Here is a 27,172-nt window from a genome sequence, read left to right as displayed (position 1 = left end):
TACAGTCGTGCAGAATGAGACCGTACGTACACCATTTTCTAGTTACATTTTAACTCATTTCTGTTCAAAGTTTGTTTTGTCTGCAAACAGTCAAGCCAAGTCTTTCTTTACACTCGTGACGATTCAAGTTTGTGCACACGAAAATTCCACAATCATTTTTCACCAAGAATTTATTTCTTTGCGAGTTAAAAGCAAGTAAAGCGCCCGCAAACCGATTCGAAAGCGCGCGCGGCAAAGCACTTTGAACGCTCCACAGACATCATACACGCAATAAAGGTTCAAAAACCGGGGAAAACCGTAAAATTCAGCATTTTCTTAGTGCTGTAGTCGGCCACCATGATAGAAAGAAACATACATCGATCATTTGAACAAAACTTGTGCTTAAATGAACCCGCCGAAAGCGAATAAGACCAGCTTACCGCCCCGGAACAATAATACGAGCATGTGCAATGAAATAAAAATGGATAGCAGCCGAATTGGCAACGCTAAAGAACTTTGAAGCGGAATTTATGTACACTGTTTAAATGAACAAGGATACGCAGATTAGACACGCCACTACATAAATAAACAACAAAACGCTTTTCAAAAGCATCAGCAGCATGAAAGCAAGCATTTTGTGTACGAATAACAATTGTTGATACACAAATACACTTTCTACAAGTATGTCTACAGGATATTAGCAGGTCTACAACAAGTAGTCCTCACTTTATAATCTGACAGTCAAACTGAACGCTTGCCTGCATATTCCTTAAAATTCAAATAAGTTTCCAATGAAAATATATCTAATTGTGGACTGAATCAATTGGTAGTTGCAGTTGGTCGGGAATGGTTATTCCAGTGTTGATAGTAAGAGATTTGTTGCCAACTGCAAAAGATGGTCTGATGGCGCGTTTGAAATCAATCTTAAACGTGTGAATTCGCCTTCCACTGGCACCGTCAAAGAAAGACAAGAGGCCAGAGTCGTAGTCAAGCAAAACCCCTGTAAAACACAAAAAGTTACACAACTTGCAGAAATTCATTTTCACCTTAATTTATAACAAAAGTGTGCTTTAATGCGTTTATACAATGTGTTTAACTTCGGTTAAACGCAAAGGCATTCGTTACAAAACCCACATCTTAGAAAAAATTTGATCTGGATTCGTGACCAGGATAACCAGGGTTCGATTCCCAGAGTAGTAAAAAATAGAAAGAAAAAAAGGCTAACTTTTGTGTGAGCAAAATGCACACGGAAACGCGAATATATTGTAAGTATAATCCTAAACATGAACAAACCGATTATAAAAATAAAGAATAAAAAAAAATAGGCAGTAATAAAAATATTTGTGTGAGCAAAACGTATCACAATGAAAGTAAATAAATTGTAAGTTTTATAGAAAAGTGACTCACCGATTTTTTTCGGAAAAGGTGTTGTCAGGTGGATCGGCATATCTTTATTATCGTGTCGCACACTCCATTCTTGGTTAGACCTGCACCACATTTACGCAAGGGCGTTACAACTTTAAGTCATAAAAATTGCCACAAAACCCAGCCAAAGACAGGAAAGCTTACCGGCATAGACACCAGGACATGTTGTTTTTTCCAGTCCACTCGAACCGCGGGACGTTGGCATAGGCCACACCCAGGGTGAAGGACGTGCTCTGGCAAACCACAACCTGTCAAAAGAAACACGTTTAATTGAGCCGTTTCACCTGGATTCAAAATTCTTGTGGCTGGAAGCTTTTAGCCTAAAGCGCCCTGTTGCGGCTGAAATTTCGTGTTAGGCTAGGATGGTCCTATTACATAGGAAACCAGGTATGGTCTCAGGTTTTTCTTATCTGTTTGTGTGCATTTACTTACATGCACAATGCCAGTACTATATTTGGAAAGTAATGCTATTCCATTCGGGAAAGGTTTTGAACTAACAACAAATTTTTGTGTGTAAACATGGACAAAACCCCATACATTTGGCAGTTTTCTAATTTACAAATTACCGCGTATTTTAAGTTCCTTGTCAATCACAGTATTTATTATCCAATGAAACATATACTGTTTAGTGTGTAACAATCAATCATTCACACGTCACAGACGTGAGGGGTACACCATGTGATCTTTTTGTCTGCAGATAACTTACCTCCCAGTAATGGCGTCCTGCTTCTATAGACACGTTTCCGCTTACACCACACAGGGAAGAACCCGAACCTGAGTCCTTGGACTTCTTGTTGGAATCTTCTCGTGACACGGTGTAGCCATGGTTGGCCAGACGTAGTTTTTTATGCATTGAGTGAGTGTCGAAGGCAAAAGGCATGCCTGTTTAAAAATACCATTGGTTTGAGGATGATGAAAGAATGATAAAACAAGGCATTGTGATTAAATATAAGGTGTTATAAATATACATTTTTTACATCTTGATGATGGGTGCTTAGTGGCCGAAACGTTGATATGACAAAATAATTGCCAGAAGAGCCGTATTGAGGGAATAAATTGTGCTCATTGCAAAGATACTATATATCTTTTTGATCATGTCTTGTCTGATGACAGTTGGTTTAATGAAAAGCTAATGAGTCAGAGCATATCACAGGCGAAACTTATTCTGTAACCCTTTGTCCACTTTTACGTTAACCCAGGGAAACAAGGAATTCTGAACTTAACCGCTGTTTGCGTTTTCAGTAAAACAGGATTAAAATTGGGGCAATTCTCTGTTCGGGGCGAATCTGGCAGGGCAGCGAGGCGGAAAAAGAGGTTTGAGAATGGCGGCAAATCGCATTTAGGCGGAGCGAAAGCAAATATCATTAACTCACCGAGAGTCTTGATCGTCACAATTTCACTGCGTGTTGCTCCAGCCTTGTTGACGGCCTTGACAGCGAAAATATACCTCGTCCCAGTTTGCATGCCATGGATTGTGTAGCTGCACTCCTTGATGTTCGGCACGATCTGGAAAGTCAACATTCGAAGGATAAATGATAAAATGAGCGTGGAATTTCAGTCATCCAGTTGGTGAAAGTACTTGCTTTTACTGTTCAAAGCCGAGGAACAAATATGCCAAAGCTAGGACCTTTTGATCCACAAAACATTTCTTGAATTAAACAACGATAAAATCCAACTACTTTTCGGAATGGATTTGCCCAGGATAACGCATATTCTCGTCAAACTCAGTGTAGAAATATAGATATCTTACCATCCAGCCGTCAGGTGGCGACTCGGGCGTCAACCATCTGTCGTCGATGGCGTATTGGAGCTCGTACGATTCGGTGTGACGCGCGTCGCTTAATCTCCACTGGATGGTGACTTTGTCGTGGGACTGAGTGCACAATTCCTCACATATTCTTGGCACCGCTGGAGCTGTAAAAATAAAAAAAGGCCATCAATTAATTTGTGTGTTATTTGGTAAGTGTATGAATTAAAGTGTTGTGTTGGAAAATATGTGTGTTTGACAGTTGTATTACAAACATCATTATGCGCAATATTCAAATGCAATACAACAGCTTTATGTAAAAGTCTTGTACGCACTTGCTGGTGGACAGCACAAATATTTATAAACATAAACGTGTCCTGTAAGCTATAACTAATGATAGCGTAGCTGCATTGTGGTATGCATTAGTTAAGTAAAATGTAATGATCTGCTTCAAGGGAAGGCCATACACCGGAATCCGCACAAACGTCATTTCAAGTTCGATGACGTGGATTTTAGGCATTCTGGTGGTAACGGCGTAAAAACAGGGACAGGTGCGCTTTAACTGCTGAGCACTCGGCAGTTGGCCTTTTGCGTCAACTCCCCGTGACGGAAACCTCTCAGCAAAACGGAATGCGAGCGCCCAGGTTGGTCGATTATTGTCTGGGGACACGTGTACTATGAAGAAGGGGGGCGGCCTTGTCGCTAAAATAACACTTGGTCGGCCAAGATTCGTCTTCATGAGGCCACGATTGGGCGACGGATCGATTTTTCGCGTGTGGCGAGCGAGGTTTTTGCACTGAGTCGCCACTGGCAACGGTATTCCCATGACGACCGCGACAACAATGGCTTGTGATCATCGTCAACAACGGGAACGGATATTACGAAGCGGCCGGAATATCGAATATCGCATTCGATACCGAATCGCTTCAAAGTCCCGTGGCCCGCGCGCTTGGTTTTGGAGTTGCTTGACAATGACAACGTTACGCATTGGGGAATTCAATACGCGGTCGCGTTGACGGAGGCACGGAAATAACTACAGCGACCTCTTTACGTTCGGATGGCGAGGAATTTTAGCGATATTTTGTTTCGTGGCCCCTGGAAACCAAACTGCGCCAATTTCGCTACCTTTTATTGCGTTCGTTTTCCCAGAGATGATGGTCGGTCATAGTTCACCTCAGAACAGTTGATTTTTGGTTTGAAGAGGGCGACCAAATCGTGCCAGCGAACGACACATAAAATGGAAAATATTGCTTGTATTTGAGAGCAAGTTTTTAACGAGGTACAAAAGAATCCAAAATTACTCACAAAGAGTGGTTGATTCAAAATTTCACAGTAATATTAATTTCGCCTTAACGGCATCGTCAGTTTCTCTGGAAATTTCTGTGACATTTTAAATAAAAGGTCGCACTGAAGCTGATCGTACATCACTCTTTTTGAGTTATTTTGGACACCTGACAAGATAGGACATAACAGGAAAGATCTGATCTCAACTAACAACAAACAACAGCAAAAGAATATCCCTTGTGAGTGTTAAACCACTTACTTCGACAATACGGAAATGCTCGGTCTTCGCGAAGCGTGAAAATGCGAAAAAAAGAGGGGGGGTTAACTTTTATGCCAAGCAAACACGGGTGAAAGGGGCGCGTTTAGTTAAGTGGGGCAAATCACAATGCGACTCCTGGTTCGCGTTTCCACAACAAACATTACGTAACCGGTAGAGGTTCATTGAAGCGAGCGGTAAACTTGAACAACAAAATCTAAACTGATGCAAACGACGTTGAATATCAACGAATCGTCCAAGCGAGATGGGGAAGTGTACGGAGTTTGTTATTAAAAAATCAAGTCTCGCTGCATGGCAGACGAAACGTCGTAAAAATACAGTACGTTTTTGCCAGAAGATCAGTACATTTTTAATTGCAACATGCCCGGCAGCAACGGGAATTTCATAAAAAATCCATATCTGGCAATTTAAGATGTCTATTTGTATTTTGGTTGGGTTGTGTATTAATGACGTAGCAACAATATCTCAGTTTAACTCAAAACATCGTATGTGCTTGCATAACACATTGGTCTGCGTTGGTTCGGCGAAAAATGGTAATGTCACATTATTGCTTCCCGGACAATTGGTGGGGTTCGGGAACGGGGTTAAAGGGGCGACAGAGGCAATTTGCCGCAAATCCCCAAACCGTTGGGTTTACCAAAGATTACATGGCGCTGAGAGTTTGTTTATCTTAACTGTCTTGTTTATGCAAGACCATGTCTGTACTTTGTAATTTTGATCGAGCTCTTATGGTGGCTTTAGGTCCCAATGCAGTGTGACAATAAGATTATATGTTGCTTCGATGCAAATTCCACCCTTGCTCGTGCTCCCCCAGCAGTGCAGGAGAGAGGTTGGATATTAGACCATTGGCTTCGCCGTTGTTTACATCAACTTACCTCTAGGTAAAGGTTAAGGTAAACAGATTAACGTGGCTTGGTGAAGGCAAAAAACGGAGTGTTGTGCAATAAGTTTAACTTCTGCCAAAAGTTCTTCGGTGCCGAACTATTGACCCGCATCACTTCCACGAAGCACTTACAAGCGAATTTTAGGAAAAACAACGCTCATTGCCGCGCTCCAAACAATTAATCAAACACTGCCGCCATAATGCCTAGAATGCGCCTGTCTCATGTACAAAGCTAATGAGAAAATTGAAATCCGCGAAAGGATCTTGTTTACAAATGGGCGTCTTTTCAATGCCGCAGTGCCGGGTTCGGTTTTCACTTTCTGAAAACACGGCGGAGTGAAGGATTACTGATTGTGTCGGTTGGCAGCAACATGCAAACACGCCTTTTCAATCTTACCGGGATATCGTCTCGACATAAGTTCGCGTCGGGTCGAATCGGGGATCGCGACGCCGAAGATTTATAGGCAGTGTTTTTAAAAGGTTTTGTAATTATTTAGTATATTGTGATAGTTTGAAGTTGGTTTGGGGGAAATAATATGCATAAACCGCCAAGGAGGAACAACGTATCATTGACACCAAACCAATTGTGTCCAAGGCAAAAAGACACAATCGGTAAGTGCAATTTTTCTTCGGGAAACACTGCGACAGACAGCCAACCTCATACGTCCCTCCAATCACGATCTAGAACTCTATGACGCGATTCGTTTGTGTTGTTAACAATGCGGAAAGCGACGGTCGAAGGGTCGCGGTCAGTTCAAGGAGAACTTTTGCTGCAAGGATTTCGCGACTGAGAGGAAACTCTCGCGCAAATCCGATTTTGATTGACGAGTGTTGCAATCACGCAGGACAGTCTTAAGTGCTTTGCCGCGATTCGAGATTATTAAACGCTTAGCCCGAGCGGACAGTCGCGACTATATTTAGAACAAGGTGCGTTTGAAACAACAGAATTAATCCGCCTTGACCGCAGACCGACCCGAGTGTCCGAGATCTCTTTAACCCGAAATTACTTCTCCCGTCGCACGGGCATTATAACCTGTGGCCTGTCATTATGCGATACTGAAGTGGGACGATATCGATTCACATATCGATAAGGAATATTGACTTTGCGATATGATGCAAGGAAGCAAAATTACGTAATGGTATTACGTCAGAATGTTTATCGAAATGGATTTTCTTGCATGCTTACTCAGGAACAAGGTACAGCAGCTACGAACCCAAGCACACATTATGTGTTTAGTTTGTCGCATCCGGAACAAGGCCCATCGATGACACATAGATACAACACCCATGAATATTACATCGCCCCGATGTATAAATAGGAAGAAACACGTTACTCACAAAAGGCTAATACATCACCACGGACTGATTTATCGCAAGGCCAAATTCTATGAAGCGAAAAATAAACCTTGTCTATTGTATGAGGGTGTTTTGTCAATTGTGCCACATCCTGCCGGATTGCCAGCACAATAACCGTGGCGTTGCCACCCGTGTTATAAAACCCTGCTACCGACGTTTGTTTGAATTGTCCAAGGTCTCCCTCACAGTCAGAGAACGTTTAATGCGTTCCTTTCAATCTTACGACACCGGGGTGACGTTGTTTGGTTGCTAGGTTACCGATAAACTAGCATCCTGACTGTGGCTGCTGAAAGCAGTGTAAAACGAACTGTAAACGACCGCAGCAACTGATATAGCACCAACATCAGGCTTCACTGTGCTTTGTCGGGATGGAGACCAGACATCCGGGCCATTCATAAAACCATGGGTGCGTTCTGGCAAAAACTGACGACTGCATTCGCCCGACTCGACCGGACAATAGAAATTCGCGACCTTTAACAAGCTCAGAAAGGGGTGACGCGTGTCACTTTGGGTAATGGACCCCTTAAGGTAAGTGCCCGCGCGTGTGTCACCAAATTACGGTGGCACAAATTTGAAAAGGCGTTCCGTGACTTCTCAAGTGGTAACAGGTCGCCTCATTACCTTCCAAAATGTCCAGCTTGTCAAGGAGCGTTTTCTCCTGGGTGAAATCCAAGTAGAATCCGGGGTTGGCGAGGTCTTCCGCCCGTGAGCCCACAAGCTTCGCCGAGCTCAAAGCCTGGTTGATTCTGCAAAACCACAACAGAGCTTTGCAGGATATTTTAAGGGCAAATTTCCAGCAAGTTTCGTCGACGTTAAGCTACAATTTTTACGGCGTCTTTGCTTCGGTATTAAGTTGGCACGTATAACCCAAGCGAATTATACATTGCAGGTGACTGCTGCAAGGGTAACCTTTGGTAGTGGCGTTTTGCCATGTGAATCACATAAACTTTACAATTTTACCAACGTGGCCCACAATTATTTGTTTTCCCCAAGCGTTGCCCATTTACACTAAATATTTTTAAATTTTTAAATTTAACAACGTACCTTTCTTCCGCAATCTTGGAGGCCTGTAAATAAAATAAACAAGTTTAGAACAAATCCACACGCAGGTGGTGGTTGGATCAAAATACATCAACCAATATCCTAAAATTGTCGGTAATACAATACAAGATACTGGCGTTTATATAGCGTGGTTACAGGACGTCATTTTTCCTAAGATCCTTTCCACCCCACATATGCTTGGGGAACAGGTGGCGAACTAGTCGCCTGTTGAAAGTTTGCGGTGCGATATATTCGCGTTGTCATAGTCGACCTGACTGAGCAGTCAAAATACGTCAAATCAAGTGGCAAGCGCCGAAAAACAACTTTAGGAGACGTCACTCAAAACGGGAATCCGGCTGTTGACGAGCGTGAATCACCCAACATGCTTGCGGAGGTTAGGGGCGCTTGGCCATCGAAAAGGACATGGTATTTCGAGTGGGTGCCCCGGTGGGAGCCGACTTTTGGCGCCGTCGACCCCAGATGTAACCCGACCCTAACTGACCACCTGAGTCGGCGTCGGTTCCCGACACGCTGTGAAAAAAGAAACGGAAAAGACCTGAAATGGGAAAAATTGGAAAAAAAATTTTACGGGTTATTTTAAACCCTTTACCAATAGGAGAAAGGTAGAATTCAGAACGGGACAAATTCAACAATTTTAATGAGAAAGGTGGAAGTGGATGTTTAATTTGTCGAGATTTTCTTGTGGGCACTCCTAAAATACCTTTAGGCTGTGTTGTGTCGCAATCGTCTTTCGTGGTCACAATTAATAGTGTTTGAAGCCATTGGGATAAACGATAATTACGCTCATGTACATATTAATTACACTTAATTCGTTCCAAAATAAATGTGCGACAAAAGGAATCAAACGATGTGATTTAAGTATGAATACAACGAGTCGGTTGGTATAAGACCAGCCGAGAATGTGGTTTGGACTTGATGTTGTGAATGGGATTTAATGGTACTAGTTTCATCCTGGGTCGAAATTGGCCCTTTTTCGATTTAGAAAATCGACATACTGCCATCACTGAAATAATGCATGGGAACCAGGGGTAAATCGCCGAAGGGATCTTGGTAACTACTCCTAACGTTTTGTTTGGGGAGATGATGTTACCGATCGGTTGCTTTGAAATCGAGTTTCGAATATCCTCGGTGCATTCTCGTCGTATCGACGGGTGAAGGTTTATCGCGTTTTCGGCTGATTGCTTTACAAAACCCGAGAGTCCGTTCGGCCGCTACGTGAAATGTTGAATGGGAAAAGGTTCCACTAATTGGGCGACCAAACATTCCCACCCTATACAGCACTGACGTAGCCAACCCTGGATAGATCCAAATACTCACGGGTCAGGTTAAAGCGAGTAATAGTTTTTGGTTTAAAAGATCGCCTCGCGAAACTGAAAACGACCACAGTGCAAAAAGGCAAAATATTTAAATGAAAATTACCAACAAATTCGACTTTCACTAAATTTAAATGAGGAATTGTTTTTTTGGGGGGCATGGACCCTTTCCCTGGCCATGAAGATGACCTTCAACGTGAAGAACTGCAACCAGTTGATCATAAGACGGGGTAGCTTACAGAGTGCCCGTAACCACTGCCATTATTGCTATTAAGTCGTCATTACATGCCCGATAGACTTGTTACGTCAAGTTTATGGGTGTGATATCGCATACAACGCACCACCTTCTATAATAACTAGCAGTTGTTAGATTATCTCGGGCAGTAATTTGGCGAAATTACAAGCAAGCCAGGCGTATATAGTTGCTCTGAGACCGGGTTGGCTCCTGTGGTAGTTCCTGTGGCCCCGCGGCCTTTTGTGCGACCGACGTCACGCGTCGAGGCTCCATCGACAGAAATCCCACAGGCTCGCCAAACAAGGATCCACGACATTGAAAAACATGTTGATCCTAGCCAGAGCTCGGTGGCTCGGTTCGAGTCGTGACAAGAGAAGAGGTAAAAGTTCGAGAAGGTTCGTTGTGTTCAGATTACATAATGGGAACTTCGTGTACACTTCGCGACGAACAATGTATGACCGCTTCGCTTTTAGGGGGATAATTTGCTTAACATGCAAGTCAAACACCAGCGATGGTAAACAGAGCAGTGTGAATCGAGAAACTGTTTCTAAATTAAGAACTCCTACATTTGTTAAAAAAACTAAGCACAAAAAATGAAATCCATTATGGTCACAACAATTTCTGCTTGCACGACAGCATGAGAAGTGTAAAAAATCCAGTCTTCAGTGCCAAGGTTTCAATAATATGGCTTAATACGTTAACACAACTTGCACAAATCATGGACAACTTTAAACTTTTAATCTCACCTGGAAAAATCGAGCTGTGTTGTGATCTTGTTGTGTGACGTCAGACGCATGCGCAATGGCCGAATCAAGATCCTCCAAGCATTGTTTGCCAGACTGCAGGTTCTGCGACAGTCGCCTAATTCTGTTGCCCTGCAAGAAAGTTTATACAAATAAGCCTGAGGTATTGCGGAAGGCAAATCGCATGAGCTTGTTTATTTGTTGCTTTTGGACGTCTCAATTACACAAAACTCGCTAAGTAGCGTGCAATTCTCCTCGCCCATAAAGCCGTTAAGTAATTGCCTGTTTACGGTTTCATCGCAACAAAATTATGTGAAATGTTTGTGATCGGCTAACGGTTTTCACCGCGTGTCAAACATAGCCACGAATTAACACACGGACACCAAACCACACCCGAGTTAAACTTCCCAGAAAGCCCGAGGTCCGTTTGGAAAAGCCGCAAAGTCGACGGCAAAACAAAACTGCGACTGCATTTGCGTGTGATGAGAAATGCGACACTGCAGCCTTGGTCGCTGTATATGACGTGCGTGAAGCAATATGCATCCAACTGGCCGCAGTGGTCAAGTGCCCGAAAAAAAACTGATCGTGATTTGTGCCCACGGATCAAACCCCGATGTGGTCAAAAAAATCCTTTTATGGAAAGTAATTGATGGAAACTTGAGCATGCGATTGACCGAGGTTCCATCGATGCAAGTTAAAACTACCTTTACACTACCCAACCAAACATCACGTTCTATATAATCGTCCATCTATCCCAATATAGGCATGTTGATGTATCGAAGGCCATACCGTCCGAAATACCTAACCCCATATCGCCTATCTAACCCCATTTAGGCATGCAATATGCTGAACCGTTTTATAGAGGTCAGGTGAAGGGCAAACATTATGGTTTTCAGTGGGAAATGCCGGCCCCAATCAGCCAAGTCAAGTGAAAAGCCGCATGTATTTGTGTCAGCAGCCCGGAGAATGAGACAACGCTGTAGCCTTGACCTTCGTCGTGACCTCTAAGCCCAAAAACAACAAGATATTTTCCCGCACGTCAATTTACAAATTTCACGTATTTGGGTCAAGTTCATGTTCAGTTCAGTGGAAAAAAAGAAGCAAGATTCTCATATGGGGTCCATAGAAATCTTACAATTACAACAGATGTTTAAGGAAAGCAAACAGATCGCCAGGTCTCAATTGTGGATCCATAAATCCAGGTCCCGGGTTAAAATAAGTTTATTAAACATTCCGGGTTAAAATAAGTAAATTTTTCGCTTGTGTGTGCGTTCAAACAACGCAATGAATACCATGAGCGCATAAAATACATTGCAAATGTTTTCTCTGTCACAAGCAAGGTCCTATTCAATGTCACCTGCTGTAACCATCTGGCGCAACAGCTGACCGCATTCCAACTCAAAGCACCACTTGTGGTGTAACTTGATTATAATTGTGACGTAAAAATGGGGCCAAGAGCGAAGATCGCGCTTCAAACGGTCGTTTGTTTTGCTTTGACCCGAACCCGACTACAAACAAATATACACCTAAGGTTAAAGAACACGAAAAGGCGCGCTAGTCACGGCGAGGTCCGCGATACTGTTGCATTGCAAAGCTCGTCGATGCCCATCAGACAGCCACGAGGTGTGACTGCACATCGTAACGGGCGAAGATAAGCAGGCTGAAAACCACACAAGCAAAAATCGAAGCGTTGTTGTTGCTTGGACTGAGAGGGCTCGTAACGCCGAACGTGCGGTCGTCGGCAAGGATATCGGCATTTGCCGTAAAAAACCGCACGGTCACTCTTAATCATCTTTCACCGTGGCTCGTTTTTTCCAGGTTGTTCAAAAACTGTGAATGTTTGCGAATTCTGGAGGATAAACAAATATTTTGACGTTGCCCCCCAGAAGCACCGATAACCAGCTTCTGTGGAGCACGGTCGTTTTATGGACACCCCTGCAGTTGCTGGAGTGTTATATATTGTGGGAATGAGCTTAGAAGCGCCGAGAAGTTGGCGCGGTTTTCCTGAGAACTTTTGACCCCACTCTCAGACAGAGGAAAAAATGAATCTCAGACCCCGTTATTGAGACAAGCTGAGCCCTGCGGTTTCGCAATGGGAATGTGGAAAACGGAGCAGAGAAGAAGTGGGCACTGTGGGGGTATGAGGTTATGGAAGAGCAAATGCGTTTCAAATAAAAGTTTTCGGCCACAGGGGCAATAGGGACGGACTCCTCGCCCACACACAAAGTAATTTCGGTAGTCAATATGCCATGAACCTGATCGCGCAACTGGCAGAAATTTTTTTAAGGCGTTTAAATGACCACGATGCTATTTGAATACATTTCATTTCTCCCTGGGAACGATATATATATTCTGGGAATACTGGTAACATGGCCAGATACTGTTGAGAACTAATAGTTCGAAACAATGGCCATCTGTCTGCAACTCGCTTCAACCCCACATATGCGTAAAGTTTAACAAATACATAGATCAGAATGTTTCTAATCATATTGGTGACTTTTTTGTATAGTCAACAACCTTTTCCGATGGAAACTGTATTATTTTGCAAGGCGAACCTGGGCGTTTCCCATATGTAGCATTGGCAAAACTAGGAGGAAGCTGCTATAAAGTCGTGTACGTTTATATTAAGACATTCCTGGAGCATCAAGGTCAGTCAACCCACCTTTGTTTCTTTGATTTTCGCCGAGATCGCTTCTCTTCGTTCGTTAACGATCCTTATCAGGGTCTCGCACTCAGCTTGGAGCTTGGCTTCCTGCGCTGCTGCGTTGTTCTGCAAAAAAAAAAACGAATATCGTTTTAATATCGTCCGCCCCAAAGACCTTTCTCCGCTCGGCACCGCTTTATTGACTTCCATAACCGTGCGAGCGTGCCGTTAAGCTTGCCCAACAGATGTGAAAGGCGGCCCATAACATCGGCGAAGATATCGCACCGCGATCTGCATGCCGGAGCTACCTCGGCTCCCGGTCAGCTGCATGAACACGGGAGCCACGTCACAACGCGTAAACACACATTGCTGCGGTGTAAGGTGGAATATGTTGCAATATTCGCGAAACTCGCTCCCGACCCGAGATCAATAGATGATAAGGTCGACAGGCTGAATGCGATAACGATCACAGTGGACGCGCCAAACGTCTTGGCAAAGCTATCAAGCATGCTGGCACTGTCCACCCCAAGTCTACCGTGGGCGTTGCTAAGCCGTCATGGTCAACAGCTGATGGCCACCGACGAAGATGGGAACAATAAAACCATTTTGTGGTCAAATACTTCTGCTATATTTGTCAGTCGCTGACCCGGAGTCCAAGGGTTGCCGATTCTATTTTTAGAAGCGGATTTTTTCGAATGCGAATCCGTAACAAAACAATACGATATGGTTCGCAAATAAATGAAATCATCGTCATTAACTTGTTTGCTTTCCTGCTGCTTCGTTTACGCTCTACACTAATTAACTCAAATACGGAATATACATCATATGCCTTGATTAAACAAAGAGAAGAAAATAAGAGTGAATTTAAACGATTTATTAAAAAACACCGAGTAGTATCTTTCCGTTGGCAGTGGGCTTTGCACTTTTGTTTTCAAGTTCTCGTGTTACGTTCACGTTTGTTTCACCAGAGTGCGATGATTTTTACACAGCGGTAGAGAGCCGCATCACCAAGGCGACATGTGAGATCTGTATCAGCCCAATCTTTGACAAGGTCGACTTAGTCATGGGTACAAAGTGATTTGACGCGTCCGCTGGGTCTCCCCCAGCACCGTGGGTGGCTGGCTTTGCATTGTAACCGAAAACCGAACGCTTTTCGCGCCTATTTTTCACTTTGTACTCCATCAACGGGGCGGGCGGAGGAGCTGCATAGATCGGACCTAAGCCGAAACGGAGAACGTTGCGCCACCGCGTTCGATCGCGATCCGTCAATCGCGTAGACTTGCGGCTCGAAAGGAACTCCAAAATTGCGAGGATTTATGGCGGGGATCGCGTTGCAACGGAGAAGGGGTTGAGGGAGGCGGTGTAATGCAGTTTCACTTCTTCCTTGATGGAATATTTGCCTTGCGGCGACTTAACCGGCGTCTAACGTTTTGAAGGAATTAGTTTAAGAACTTGGCCTATTGAAATAGAGCTTTTACATTAACGTGAGGATGCTTAAACATTAGTTTTTAGGCCATTGTTTCAATGCGCCTCGTGATGAAAATATGAGGCGTCGATAGCTGGGGTGACCACATATGGCCTTATTTAACATATTGCACAACTCAGCGTCGCTATGATGACGTAACAATTTTACCTTCTTGCACTTATTTAACTTGGCAGTTGTGAATTTCTTAAAACGTTCTACTCGAAGGACTGAGAAACGAATCGAAACCATCGGCTTAACACAACCTGGGTGGATCCGCCAAACCCTTTTGGGTTAATGGAACCTGGGTAGTTTGGCATATTCTACTTTCGAGAAATCCCAAAATCAGAGGCAAACATCACGCCAAGAAGTGGAATTCCAACCACGCGAGTCCAAAACTGGAAAACTCGGAACAAAATACGTGACCTCAGACTGCGTTCCGGGATTTGTGCGGAGAAATTTGCGATCTAACGATGGAAGGGATTCATTCTTGCTTTAGGAGGGATTGGGGTAGTACAGTCGACGGCGTGGTTATAACGTGTCAACTCTAACGTGTAACGTGTGTAGTTGTGTAAGCTTGTGTTTTTTAAAACGACTCCTTTTACTGTGTCCTGTAAACTTTGTGTGTATAACAAGGAAGCAACGGTAGTAAACTGACATCATGTTCCGTAAATATTATCGCCTCCAGCTTCCAGATTCGCCGCACTTAGTGATGGAATTCGTGAAACACTTAAACACGTTGATCCCCACGGCGCAATTTGTTGTCTTTGCAAAAACCCTTTCCTATTCCTCAACAGCAAATTAAATCTTGTGATTGAACTAGAGTTGTATGATGTATCCAGTCGTGCTTGTGTGGCAGCAACGAAAACCTTATTTGTACAGGAAAGTTTTACTAAACAAGCACGTTATCGAGCATGTAACCTTTTGGCGTGGAAAACAATGCGGTGAAGGCTTCACTGCTTGTAAGCAGGTAATTTCGTCGAGGTTAAAAACACCTTTCGTCCTTACTGTCTGACCTCGCACAAACCGCCAGATTACAGGTTTCCGAAACAAAGATCCGAGAATGGAAAAAGCAGTTGCTTTGCCATTTAAATGCGGCAAGACTTACAAACAGACGTGACCTATGGGTTTGCAAATGCTATCGACCAGGTGTACTTGGTTTGGAACGATAATCTCATAAACTAATATCACAAGAATGCCTATATAGGTTACAACGCCAAATTGGGAGATGCCTAAACGCAAAGTAAAATGCAAAACAACTGGGATCGGCTTTTTAATTAGTTTTGCAAATTGAAAGGATTGACTTTACCCGCTTAAAACCGTAGGTCTGTGAATGGCGGTAATAGGGATAACATAACAAACGTAATTGGCCAGGTAATTTGACTAAACTCACCAAATCGACTCATTGTAGTTATTTTGTCAATGGTATTTGTTCCAAGTTCAACCTCGTGATCTTTTTCCTTTACGCCGAAATAAGTGAATGTTAATGCAACGTTGTCGTTTTCCCGACATTTTTTGTAACCTAAGTTAGTGGGATATTGAGAACATATCAGTGTCTCCGGCGGATAATCCTTACTTTGACTTGATAATTATCGTGTCAGTGGGGATGGCTTTAACGCATTAACGGAGAAACCGCAGATTATCGGCAGTGATCGAATTACCGGCGCTTGTCTTATTACAACACAACGTTGCGGTGGATGCAAAGTCAAAGGCACGCCGCCCGGCCAGACACAGCTACTTCGTCTGCAGAATGAAATCGACGCCTAAACATGGATTCCACGACATCGATTGCTTAAATAAGTGTTGGTTGGCGATGAGAAACAACATCGAAAACTGAATTTCGGCGATTGGAACTTTTCTTAATTTGGGTTTTCCAAAACTTTTCACGTGACGAAATACTCATGGCTGGTTGTAGGAAGGAAGACAGTATTTCATGTGATAAAAGACCACCTCAATTTAATTCCACCTTCTTTATTTTTGTTTCTCTTCATGCTTGATTGGATTTTCACGGTTGTTTGGGTCTGCTTGTTTGCAAGGTATAACATATAGAGGAGATATGATTGCTCGCCTAACGTGGAAATGTCAAGTGATGGGGTTTCAGAAAACCGCGTGTTTGCAAAATATTGCGATGCTGTCCCTCACAAACCTTCCCGCATTATCGCTGTCTGCGTTTGTTTCCAGCGGAATAAGCTCGCAATCGTGCGTTGGGATTCTTACAAATACACGTGATGTTACCGGAATTCATAGCCCACTATGTGGGTGAAGGCATCAGGGTTAGCAGAAATGCCGGGTTATGACGACATGTACATTCTCACTATTACAATAGACAGAAAAACAATACGACACGGAGCAAACAATACGGGGTTTGTGAGCTACATACTGGTGGCCACTGTTTAGCCGCCAAGATCGTCCATAGTCACACCAAACTGCACTGATGAGACCTTACAGGTCGAAACAGTGGCCATCTGTCTGCAATTCACAAAACATCTATCCGATATAGTTTCATTCCTAAAACGTTAAACATGTTGCTACATTCTCAGACGGAACAAAAGTGCTACTTTTAAGCGAAATGGCGGAACATTGTACGGGTAAAAAAAAACATCCGATACCTTTGGGCAAAACCTTGCACTGTTGTTTCCGTTCAGAGGCGTGAGAACGAACACGCGCCGATACTTTGTGCTTATTAGCGGGTTTAGCAACGCCTGACACCGTTCCCAGGTAACCGAAGCGTTTATCGGCGCTGGGCAATTACACGAACCAAACTGAGACTTCCCGTACGAGAGTACGACATAACATTTGTACGAAACATGTGATTTCGTCAGATTAGACCGATCGTTGAGCAAAAACCGCAAGGTGAGCAATAGTTTGGCGACACGCTATCCCTGTTGTACACCCGGGTGTGGTATCGTATGAATTCGCACTGTGAATTGGGTCCGCAACGATCTATTTGGACTTGGTGATGCTTAAAATAGCTGCAAAAATGCAATTTCGTGGTTTGCAATTTTGGAAGATTGCGTTTTACGTCCAAGGACAAAAATACACGGTTACGGGCCCTGGCAGCTATGTTATGAATTTCGGTGCAAGAAAACTTACATAAATTGTTACTGATGCTGCCAGGCATATTTATTGCTTAATACTGCTCTTCTGGCAAACTTTATTGTATTTACGTTTCTCGATGTTTCGGCTATTATGCAACAGCCTTCATCAGGAGGAAGTATCTAAGTCTACCACAGTGGACGATTTGAGGCACATAAACAGAAACGCTAAAAAGAAAGAAGAAGTGAAACAACGAAAAAGCGATAAGGGCGAACACACTTCTTCTTTCTTTTTAGCGTTTCTGTTTATGTGCCTCAAATTGTCCACTGTGGTAGACTTAGATACTTCCTCCTGATGAAGGCTGTTGCATAATAGCCGAAACGTCGAGAAACGTAAATACAATAAAGTTTGCCAGAAGAGCAGTATTAAGCAAGAAAACTTACAGTTTACAGTCGAAAGCCACAATAGATTCAGCAATCATCGCAGTTACACAGAAAGACAATCAAGCGCTTGTAGAATCGAGTGGGCCGACGATAAAGTCAAACAACTTTAACCAACCTCGGTTTCCTGGTAAGCCTCAGCGAACAAGTTAAGGATCCGTTCCATCTCCGCCTTCTGCTTCGTCATCCCCGCGACTTCCACTTCCAATTCGCCCTGAATCGAACACAAAAGACGCGCGATGTGAGAACAATTAATCACGAACGGAGTCGCGGATTCGAAGCTCAGGTTCGATTCTTGGTTTGTTGTGTTTAACGACGCGGCGTCTATTGTGACGCCAAACGATCGTGCGTCATCAAACGCGAGCGAGGTGGTCACCCGACACCACGAAGGGACATCACCGGAAACGTTTCTGACGTCACTATTGCGAGGCGTAAACAACATCGCGACGAACGAGTCCGAAAAACTTTCAGGTGTGGCGGCAGGACTGACGATACGGAGACACGCGACTGGAGGCAATTTGAAAACGATTATCGCGAACAGCTGCCAGGTGAGCGATACTTGAGAGTAATTAGCCGATATCGTGCCACCCTATCGCCGATCGATGAGTTTGTGCAAATGAGTTCGTGACGACGGAATCTTCGCAGCCGAGGAGAATGGGAGGCCACGCTAGAATTTTCTGCTGCTGCTTCTTTTTAGCCACAAATACCCACATCGCATGTTTGTGTACGATAAGGGAAACGGGATTTTGTTCACCGATTTCTTACCGATAATGTTTAAAACCGGCTTTCTTGGTTCGGGCATGCCGCACGTATAATAAGCTGTTCTTTGAAAGCCTACGGCCCAAACCGCATTCTACCCCTGTGGGCATAATTCCCAACATGTCACCAAACATTCTAGAGGGTTTAAAGCAACCAACTTATCTTACATAAAAATACTCCATTTTCACCGTCACGTCATTTTTCAACTAAATAACACCCGGGTCTAACATGAAACTTCACGAAAAAACGTTAGATAATGTCGTCAGACCATTACTTGCAATACCCACGTACATTCCTTCGGTTTACTGTAATAACATGTACCTATCTGGAACGTGTTAAAAAAGCACAGGGAAACCATGTTAGTTGGTGATAGACGAGGGCGTCCGCATGGAAAGGTTTTTTTATCGACCGTTGGGAGAAAGCAGGGTTTGGTTTCATCAAGTCGCTTATTTTCGGATCACAGGGAGGCGAGACCGAGGCCGACAAATAACAATTTGCGACAAGTTTCGCCACCAGGAATGCGCGTTTGCGTTCCCTCTTGCGTTTGCCAATAACTGTGTCCCACTTTTCCTATTACTTTTGTTGGGGGCCACAAGTTTTAGCATTTGAAAGAAGTTTTTCGTAACTCTGCTTAAAAATACGCAGAAGTGTTTCGTTTAACCGCATGACAGACAAGATCACCCTAGGATGCAAGTCCTTACACGACTATAGCTAAAACGTACAGTACTGCAAACAGGGGCGTATATTTTTACCTTTTTCTTTTGGCACCAATCGTTGACGTTGTGAATCACGTGGTTCCCGTGTTCGGTTGCTAGGCTGCAGATCTTACATAGAAACAGATCACAGTTGGCGCAGTAGAGATCGGCAACCTCCTGGAATGAAGTCAAGTTTGTTAAAAAGACGCTTTACTCTCCCGCAAAGGTCTTATATGGAGCGAAGGCCTTTGAATTGATTGAGTGTTACAAATTGCATTCAGAGAAAAAACAGATCGTCGTTTTTTGTTCGTTAAAAAACTTGCACTAAGACGCGAATACCAGAGTTGGCTTTAGCCAGAAACTCCGCGAGAGTCAAGGTCATTCCTTGTAAACTATGTGGATTTTTCGACGAATTTGCATCGAGAGGAAGGTCGACTGAGACGGGTGGAGAGGTTTACGGCAAATCAAAGCCCGAGACAACCAGGCGTCAGGGCGACAGCTTCTCTAATCCCACGCGTAAACAACCTTCAACGTGACGCAATTAACATCAAACTTCTCCATGTTCGTCCAGTCAGTTTTGCCCAAGTTACAACAAGCGGAATGAGTGTTTGTTTAGCCGATTTGTTTGTCTGTTTACTTGTGGAAGGAACGACCGACGGCCTGAACGGCGCCCGCGTTTTAGAGTTCCATATTTAGGAAATCGGGATTGTTAATTCAGATACCAAGGCGCCACTGGAATTCCACATTTTGCCGTTAGAATTTCTCGTTACTCATTGTGATTCCACTCAGTTGGCAAGGTTGTTATAATTACTTTAAAATTATACCTTTAAAGGATTAAAGTATATTGTGAATTTTAATAAAATCAAGACAAGCCTTCTCCTGTAACTCTGGTTATTAAATCAGTTCATTTAAACCTTGGCTGACATGAGGAAGGAAATCAAGCCAAAATTAACCAAAAACAAAGTTATTCAATAAGCGTATAAGATTTCTATCTGCAAATCTTTTGGCAATAGCGATCACTACATCTGGTGGTAAAAGTACAAAAATTCTTACGATTGAATTTACACTGAAGAATAAACCATTGTGTTTTCGTGTCTATGTATGGTTTCTCAAAAACGGGAATAAATTTACTAAATTTAAGCTTTGCATAACTATTTGGGACACACCAGGCGTTGAATTATAACCGGAACGTTCACCATGCACTTACTGTATCTAACCTAACAAAACACAGTAATATTTCATGCAATCGCATGCTTGACAGGATCGCCCCTTTTACTTGGCGATCACAGCTACCGAGCGTGTATATCAAGCCTAATGAAACTTACGTTGGTGTGATTGAAGCAGGTAGTGTGGCTTCTCTGTCTTCCAACTGTGGAATGAGAAGCAGACAAAGTTCCGGCGCTCCCTGGCGTGGCGGGCACAAGTTTGTGGTTCACGAATGGCTTCTTGCGAGGGTGGGTGACGCGCAGGCATCGGTCGCAGTAGTAAGCTCGACAGGTCAAGCATGTCTTGACCGCCACACGTGCGGGGTCAAGGTCACAGAACTGACAGAGGACGATCTCCTCGCTCTGTTGCACCGTCTTCACCTCCAGCTTCGGCGGCGGAGTGTTCAGATGAACGTAATCCTGACTTTCCTGGTCCTTGTGGCGCAAGCGGCGGCGACTGCGACTCGGTCCAAGGCTTCCGTCACTTTGCGTGGAAATATTGGAGGCGCTGTTGAAAGCAGATAAGATTGTTCAAGTTGTTTGCTCTGACGTCACTCGTCGCCGGAACGCTAATACAAACTATGGAGTGCGCCCATGCGTATCGCGGCTTTGTTTGTTTTTGGCTTTTACATTCATGCGAAGACATTTCAATGGACTCGGAAGAAAGGCACCTTACTGTAATGTTACTGGTTTTCTGCATAAAACGTTTCATTGCCGGAAATAAATTGAATTCATCAACGTTCACATTACACAGAACACTTTTGTGTGTAATGTGATGGCTGAGAAATTGGAATTGTTACAATCCTGTGGGTTTGTATAGTTCTCCTATAGGCACTCAGGCACTCAGACAGATTATACTTAGGTGGGCTTAGAGCAATGGTTGGTGTAAAGTTGCCCGTAGCCCCGAACAATCCCGCGCCTCGGAGACGAACAAGCAAACATGAAAGTGCGCATTGTTGAGAGACGCGCGCTGTTCCGGGCAAGGTGAAAAAATCGAAAAATATTCCAAACCCTCCGTTCATTGGTCCGTTTCCCAGTTGCCCCGGCAAACCGCGCACAAAGCACAGCGATGCGTGACATGCTGGCTCTGTATATTGTATACAAACACTCGCCTCTCACTGCGTTTCCTGGGGATCTATTGATAAACATTCCGCCCAAATGCTCCCTTGAACCTATCCCTAACGGCGCTTCGGTAATTTGTTTGGACCCGATCCCAACCTTTAAAGTGGCCATTTCACAATGGGAGCTCTCGAACGATCATTGACACCAAACATTCCGGCGGTCGGCTGTTTTTTCAGACGACCAGTGGACCGTGACTTGCTGCTCAGGACGAGCTGAGCCCACACATTCATCTTCCCATCCTCCAACAGATCTTGGGCCGGCGCGGTGCTAACGATCTCACGGCAAAGGTTAAGTGCCGACTGCTTGCCCAGGTCTTAAAGTCGATGAAGTTGACAAATGGTGATCGGATTTAGGGGCCTAGAGCTTGGACACGAAATTGCTTTAAATCTGTTGGTTTAAATATGCGCCTGTTTGTCTTCACACAATTAGTTCTCCACGTGTTACAGGATCAAATTACCAAGGGTCGGCCCAGCAATCGCTACCGTTACACGCAAAAGAAGTTTCAAAACACTGCAACGACTAATGGGACGTCTTATTCGCAGAAAACGAGTTTTTTTACTAGTTAACGCCTTGTTTGGTTAACGGGCTTGAACTGTGAGACAAGGCGAGCGTGGCGAACCATAGCAACGTCAGACCGAGTGAAGCGAACTGACTGAAACCAAGCGACGATTGCAGAGATAGTTTAGGGGAAAATTGCCCCTGGTAAGCAGTGGAATCCCAAAAATCAAATTGGTGTGTGGATGAGAATATATTTCTATTTTCAAACGTTTTGCATTTATGTTTGTAATTATATCTAGTTCGATCGTCAAAACACGAGAGCAAAACAAGAAATATTCATATCATAGAATACAAGGGTTCCAGAACGCTTGTTCTTTGGGATCCAAAATATCCATCAAGGCTCAAAACCGTTCCCCAATTGCATGAATTTCTTTCACCAATTCATCTTAAACTCCACCGTGTACAAAACAACGGGTCCCATTCGACAGGCGCCGAGGTAAAATGTTGAGTAAACGTAAGGCTCAGTATTGGCAAAAAATTCCTGCCCCCACATCGGTTGTCTGGGCAACGATTCAGCCGGAACGGAGGAGCAGAAAACCGCGAAAACAGAGCGATGTAACCACGATGTGTAGTCAGGTCATATAAGCGTTTGCTTTGTTCGCTTGTGAAGCGATGGAGCTGAAGATGGGATCTGACTGAGCCTTATCGTCTACATCTTGCTGAGGAACCGCTCGGCCTTGGGGCTCACATAATGACAGCCGTCGATCGAAAACGAATTGCGCTTTTTTGTGCTCAAATCAATTTAATCCAATGTGAGACGAACAACAAGGAAAAGTTCAAACAAGACAAGTGCCCTGTGCAGAAACCATACAAGGGTTTAAAGCCGAACAAAGGGAAACTGGTTCCATTATCGGGGAATGCGAACTCTCGTCCAGGACTAACATAACGGAGGTGTTTGCGAAAGGGGCAGTGCAGACGGTTTGGGTACGCGCCAAACGGATTAGCACCAGCGGTCAGTTGGCATGCAGCTCCCTGCCTCTTAACCGTAACACGATACCACTAGACTGGCCTGTCCGAAAACTTGTTAACAACACCGAAAGTAATTGGACACTCCGGGTAGAGCTCAAACTGCTATGATGGACACACAACAGCCGCGGTTGCACTGACCCCGGAATACAAGGGTCGCATGCTTGGAGAGTTTTGGGTTGAAGTTGGGGCTGCTATACAGATTACCACAAACATTTTATCGAATTTGTAACAACTGTGCGTTAGAATTTTACGAGTTTTACGACACAAAAACTTGCAATCTTTCAATGTTTAATACGTGTTGGGTACCTTTGTAAGGCTATCTAATTTTACAAATCTTTAAAGCCATACTTCAAGCTTACCAGCTATGGGAAGTAATTTTGCCTATGTATGTCCAAAATACTGTGTTATAAGTTACCTGGATTCCTCATCACTAATTCCGTCATAATCGTTTGGAACTCCCGGTCGGCGAACCCCCGGGCTAGTCGCCGCCGCCCTTCTGTAACTCTCCACGATATTCTGCAACGTGAGGTTTCGTCGGAGGCCCGATACTCCACGGTTGTCAAGGGCAACGATCTCCCTGCAAGTCGGACACTGGAAGACAACCCGGCTCCCGGGAGATTCGCTCAACTTCCCCCCGTGAGTGGCGAAGAACTGCTCCACGCATCCGGAGCAGAGATTGTGAGCGCACGGCAGGAGGACGGGGTCGTGGAAGAGGTCCAAGCATATCGGACAAGTGAGTTCGTTCTCCAAGCAGTCCATGTTTTGCGGGCAGTGAGAATCCGACTTCAAATCGCCTTCTTCCTGATGATCTTGCCCCTGGTCGCCTTCTTCAAAGTAGGGAACGTCTCGTCGTTCGCCTCCAACCCGAGGTGTGACGTCTTTCACGGTGAGTTCGGGCGTCCCAGAGAAGATGCGACTGTTGATGCTATCCCGGGATAGATTGCTGCCGATCAGGGTCACTGCGTTAGAGTGGTATGTGAGACGACTGCTGCCCGTTCCGCTACTGCAACAGCTCGCGCGTCTGCTGCTATTTGCACTGCTGCCACTTAATCCGATCCCGCTGGAGGACGCGCCTCCTCCTCCACCTTCTCTTCCGCTCTCGTCCGCTGAAGAGCTCTGGCAACTTCTGCTGCTCCCGCGACTTAAACTCCTTGGCAACGGACTCGGTGTGTTCGCGAAACGTGAAACGGGAGAAAGCGGCCTCGGGTAGCGATCGCAGCTTCTGCTTCTGTCCCCGACGCGTCGAATCGCGCCTTCGCCTTCTAACCCTCGTTCTTCTGGGATTGTGAAACGTTCGTATTCCCTTCTGGCGGGAGAATAATCGAAGCGCCTTGGGAACTGATCCGGGTATAGACACTGTTGCTGATTGTTGGGGCTGGATAGGTCCCTGTTATGCTGGTAGTATGCTGTGCACTGCTTGCGCAATGCAAGGCGCTGAGCCTGGTACAAGTCTGGGTTCTGGGGTAGTGTGTGGTGGCGCACTTCAACGCCCGGTTGGCCGCAGAGAGAGTTTGGTGACTCCACAGACCTCGGGAGGGCTGCAGAGGAAAAAGGAATGTTAATTGATAAAAGTTAAGTCCCAAGTGTCATTTTTACCAATAGCAAGTATGATTGTTTTTCTGAAGCGATTAGTGGTAATTAACTTGTCAAATGAATCGCGCGAGCTGGTGCAAAAGCGACCGAGCGCGCAGAAACAGAACAAAGGCCATTGTTACGCTGCAGGTTGTTTTTGAGGTGTTTGTTAAGTGCTTGTTCGCGTGTTCGCGCGACTAGTCGCGACGGCCGAGGCACGAACCGCGTCAAGAGGGTAATTAAAGCTCGCCTACAGTTGGAACTGACGGATTACAGCAATTATGAAACCCACGCTTTGCCTTGACCGAGATTTTTTAACCTGGCCCAACTTTACTGGGACTCGGACGAACTAAAAACTAAAAAACACATTTCATCAGCTAATCAATAACTTCCCATGCGCTGTTAGAACAGGTTTGTGTTCATGTTTACAGCTGGTGTGTATTTGTTTTTTGCCTTTGTGAATTACTCATTCTCTGGCCTTGCAATAAAATGCAACATATTTTGCAAGATAAGGATTTGCAAACGACATTCAAGGTTGTTTTGTATCAAGTTTACTTTGCAGGGTGGGAATATTCAAAGTCCTGCTATGGCAATGTTTTATTAAATCAATATCGACTTGCGCATATTACCGCGGAAATTCTACGCACACTGGAAGTTTGGTTGGAAAGTAAAGAAGCAAATCCCGGCTTGTTTATGCGTTACCGTTTCGCCCTAAACCACAACAGCCAGGGCAAGGGCATCGGAGCGTTAATAAATTTGGGCGGTAAAGGAAACCAGGCAAAACCCGTGGAAGGTTGAAGTTAACGGCTAAGCGATGGAACAAGTGTCTATGATTCATTGAACAAATACAAGCAAAAGTGCCGACAAACTTAGCTCGAAAAACGGCGAAACGTGACGCAGTTTCGAGCGGAATTTTATACCGTTTAACAAACCGTACATGAAGACGAAAAAAGAAGGTATTCTTACCCATGGTTCCATACATTAGAAGGCCGACGTGTTTTTCTAAACCGTGACAAGTTATAATTTATCGTCTTTTAAAAAAGATACTGTCAATTACTACAACAGATGCTATCAATTTACAAATAGCTGCAAAAAATTATGATTATTACTGTGTGTATTGCAGGGGAAATATGATTTGAAAACCCGGAGATTCAAAATTTAAATACTAAAGTAACTCGTACATATGCTGATTCCTGTGGTCTTTTACGACAATTCCGCTTAAACATACTCAAATAATATTTCATAATCTTCAAGTGAGACAGAGTCTACACCGAAAAAATGCAGCAACATCACTCTGTCATAACTTTTCGTTCTTGTTTGCAGCGCGATGATCGCTTCGCGTCGAACCTTTCAACCTATCCTCATATCAATCTCTCATCTGTTCCTTCCAAGATCTCAATTACTCATGCCCGAGAGATGCGTTTATTCACGCGTCGAAAGCGTCGAACGCCCGAAGCATCACAAACACACCTGCAAATGTCACAATAAAAATGTGACCCTCGCTGTTCTGGAAAAACCGCGCGCGTGCGCGAGTTTCGAGCACCTGACAGCAACAAACAACTAATAGAACGCGATGCAGTCAATATGAGTTCATTTCCCATAAAAATATCAACGCTCGTTTTGTTTATTTACTGTTTTTGGCGAAACTATCCCAGTGTTGTTTTGCCTTTGGAACTGTTTGTCCTGACAGCTGATGATTGATAACGGATTTTTAGTTTGACTGTTGTTTAACATCATTAGTGTCGCGAAAAGTTTTTGCACTTTCTCCTTTACTGCAAATATATTTTTTCTCATAAATCTTATTGTAAACAAACTCGCATTAAAGCTAAAATAAAGACAGAGCTATAACTTCTACAACAAAGCTGAAGGAAACACCTCAAAATTTAATGGCAAGTTCCCCATGAACAAAACCGCAACAGATCGCGTTCCTGTTCCTGTATTTCTGTTTACATCTTACTGACAGTGGTGCAACCATCGCGAGCGACACCGCGACGTTCTTAGCCCTCAACGCTGACCGAACACTGAATCACCTCTGTCTGGGTTTCTGGCTTCAACCACTTCTTCTCAACTCGTTTTCCAAATTTTTTCCCCACCGCCGCCTTCGCCGCCGTCTGCTCTCGCGCGCGTTCGCGATTCGACATCAATTATTCTTTTCCCTTCTCTTTACGGTCGCGCGGAGGACGATTTCTGGAAGCGCTCGTTGCTTCCGTCACGTCGAGCCGGTAATTATAGGTTCGCGTTCAATTTGTTTGCGACTCTATCACACACGAGACGTTCGTCCCGACACGATTTTCAAAGAGGAGCCGCGGCTCAGACTTTCCCTTCACAACATCCGGACCGAATGACCGACATAAGATCTCTATTGGTTTATCTGATTCATAAATATATGTGACTTTCTCTATCTCA

General features: G+C 44.3%; 1 protein-coding gene across 1 annotated transcript; it reads right to left on the bottom strand.

The window, feature by feature from the left end:
- Window positions 1–166: 166 nt before the first annotated feature.
- On the bottom strand, window positions 167–25,854 carry LOC145911102 (E3 ubiquitin-protein ligase Midline-1-like). Its single transcript, XM_082998350.1, has 15 exons — window positions 25,733–25,854; window positions 23,610–24,732; window positions 20,666–21,053; window positions 19,398–19,517; window positions 18,005–18,100; window positions 12,967–13,074; window positions 10,308–10,436; window positions 7,996–8,018; window positions 7,573–7,697; window positions 3,155–3,318; window positions 2,778–2,910; window positions 2,111–2,286; window positions 1,549–1,652; window positions 1,387–1,466; window positions 167–979 (listed from the first exon to the last, which is right to left on the bottom strand). The coding sequence occupies exons 1-15, from the start codon at window positions 25,746–25,748 to the stop codon at window positions 783–785; spliced, it is 2,982 nt and encodes a 993-aa protein (XP_082854476.1). The 5' UTR covers window positions 25,749–25,854; the 3' UTR covers window positions 167–782.
- Between the last annotated feature and the right edge of the window lie 1,318 nt (window positions 25,855–27,172).

Source organism: Ascidia mentula, chromosome 8 (genome assembly GCF_947561715.1).
Source record: "Ascidia mentula chromosome 8, kaAscMent1.1, whole genome shotgun sequence".
Lineage (NCBI taxonomy): Eukaryota > Metazoa > Chordata > Ascidiacea > Phlebobranchia > Ascidiidae > Ascidia > Ascidia mentula.
This window is presented reverse-complemented; position numbering and strand designations above follow the sequence as displayed.

Excerpts from the sequence above, each read along its gene's own strand:
- LOC145911102 (XM_082998350.1), bottom strand. Across the intron at positions 13,075-18,004 it reads AGGCTTACCAGGAAACCGAG|AACAACGCAGCAGCGCAGGA; the intron begins GTTGGTTAAAGT and ends TTTTTTTTGCAG. Across the intron at positions 1,467-1,548 it reads ATGTCCTGGTGTCTATGCCG|GTCTAACCAAGAATGGAGTG; the intron begins GTAAGCTTTCCT and ends AATGTGGTGCAG.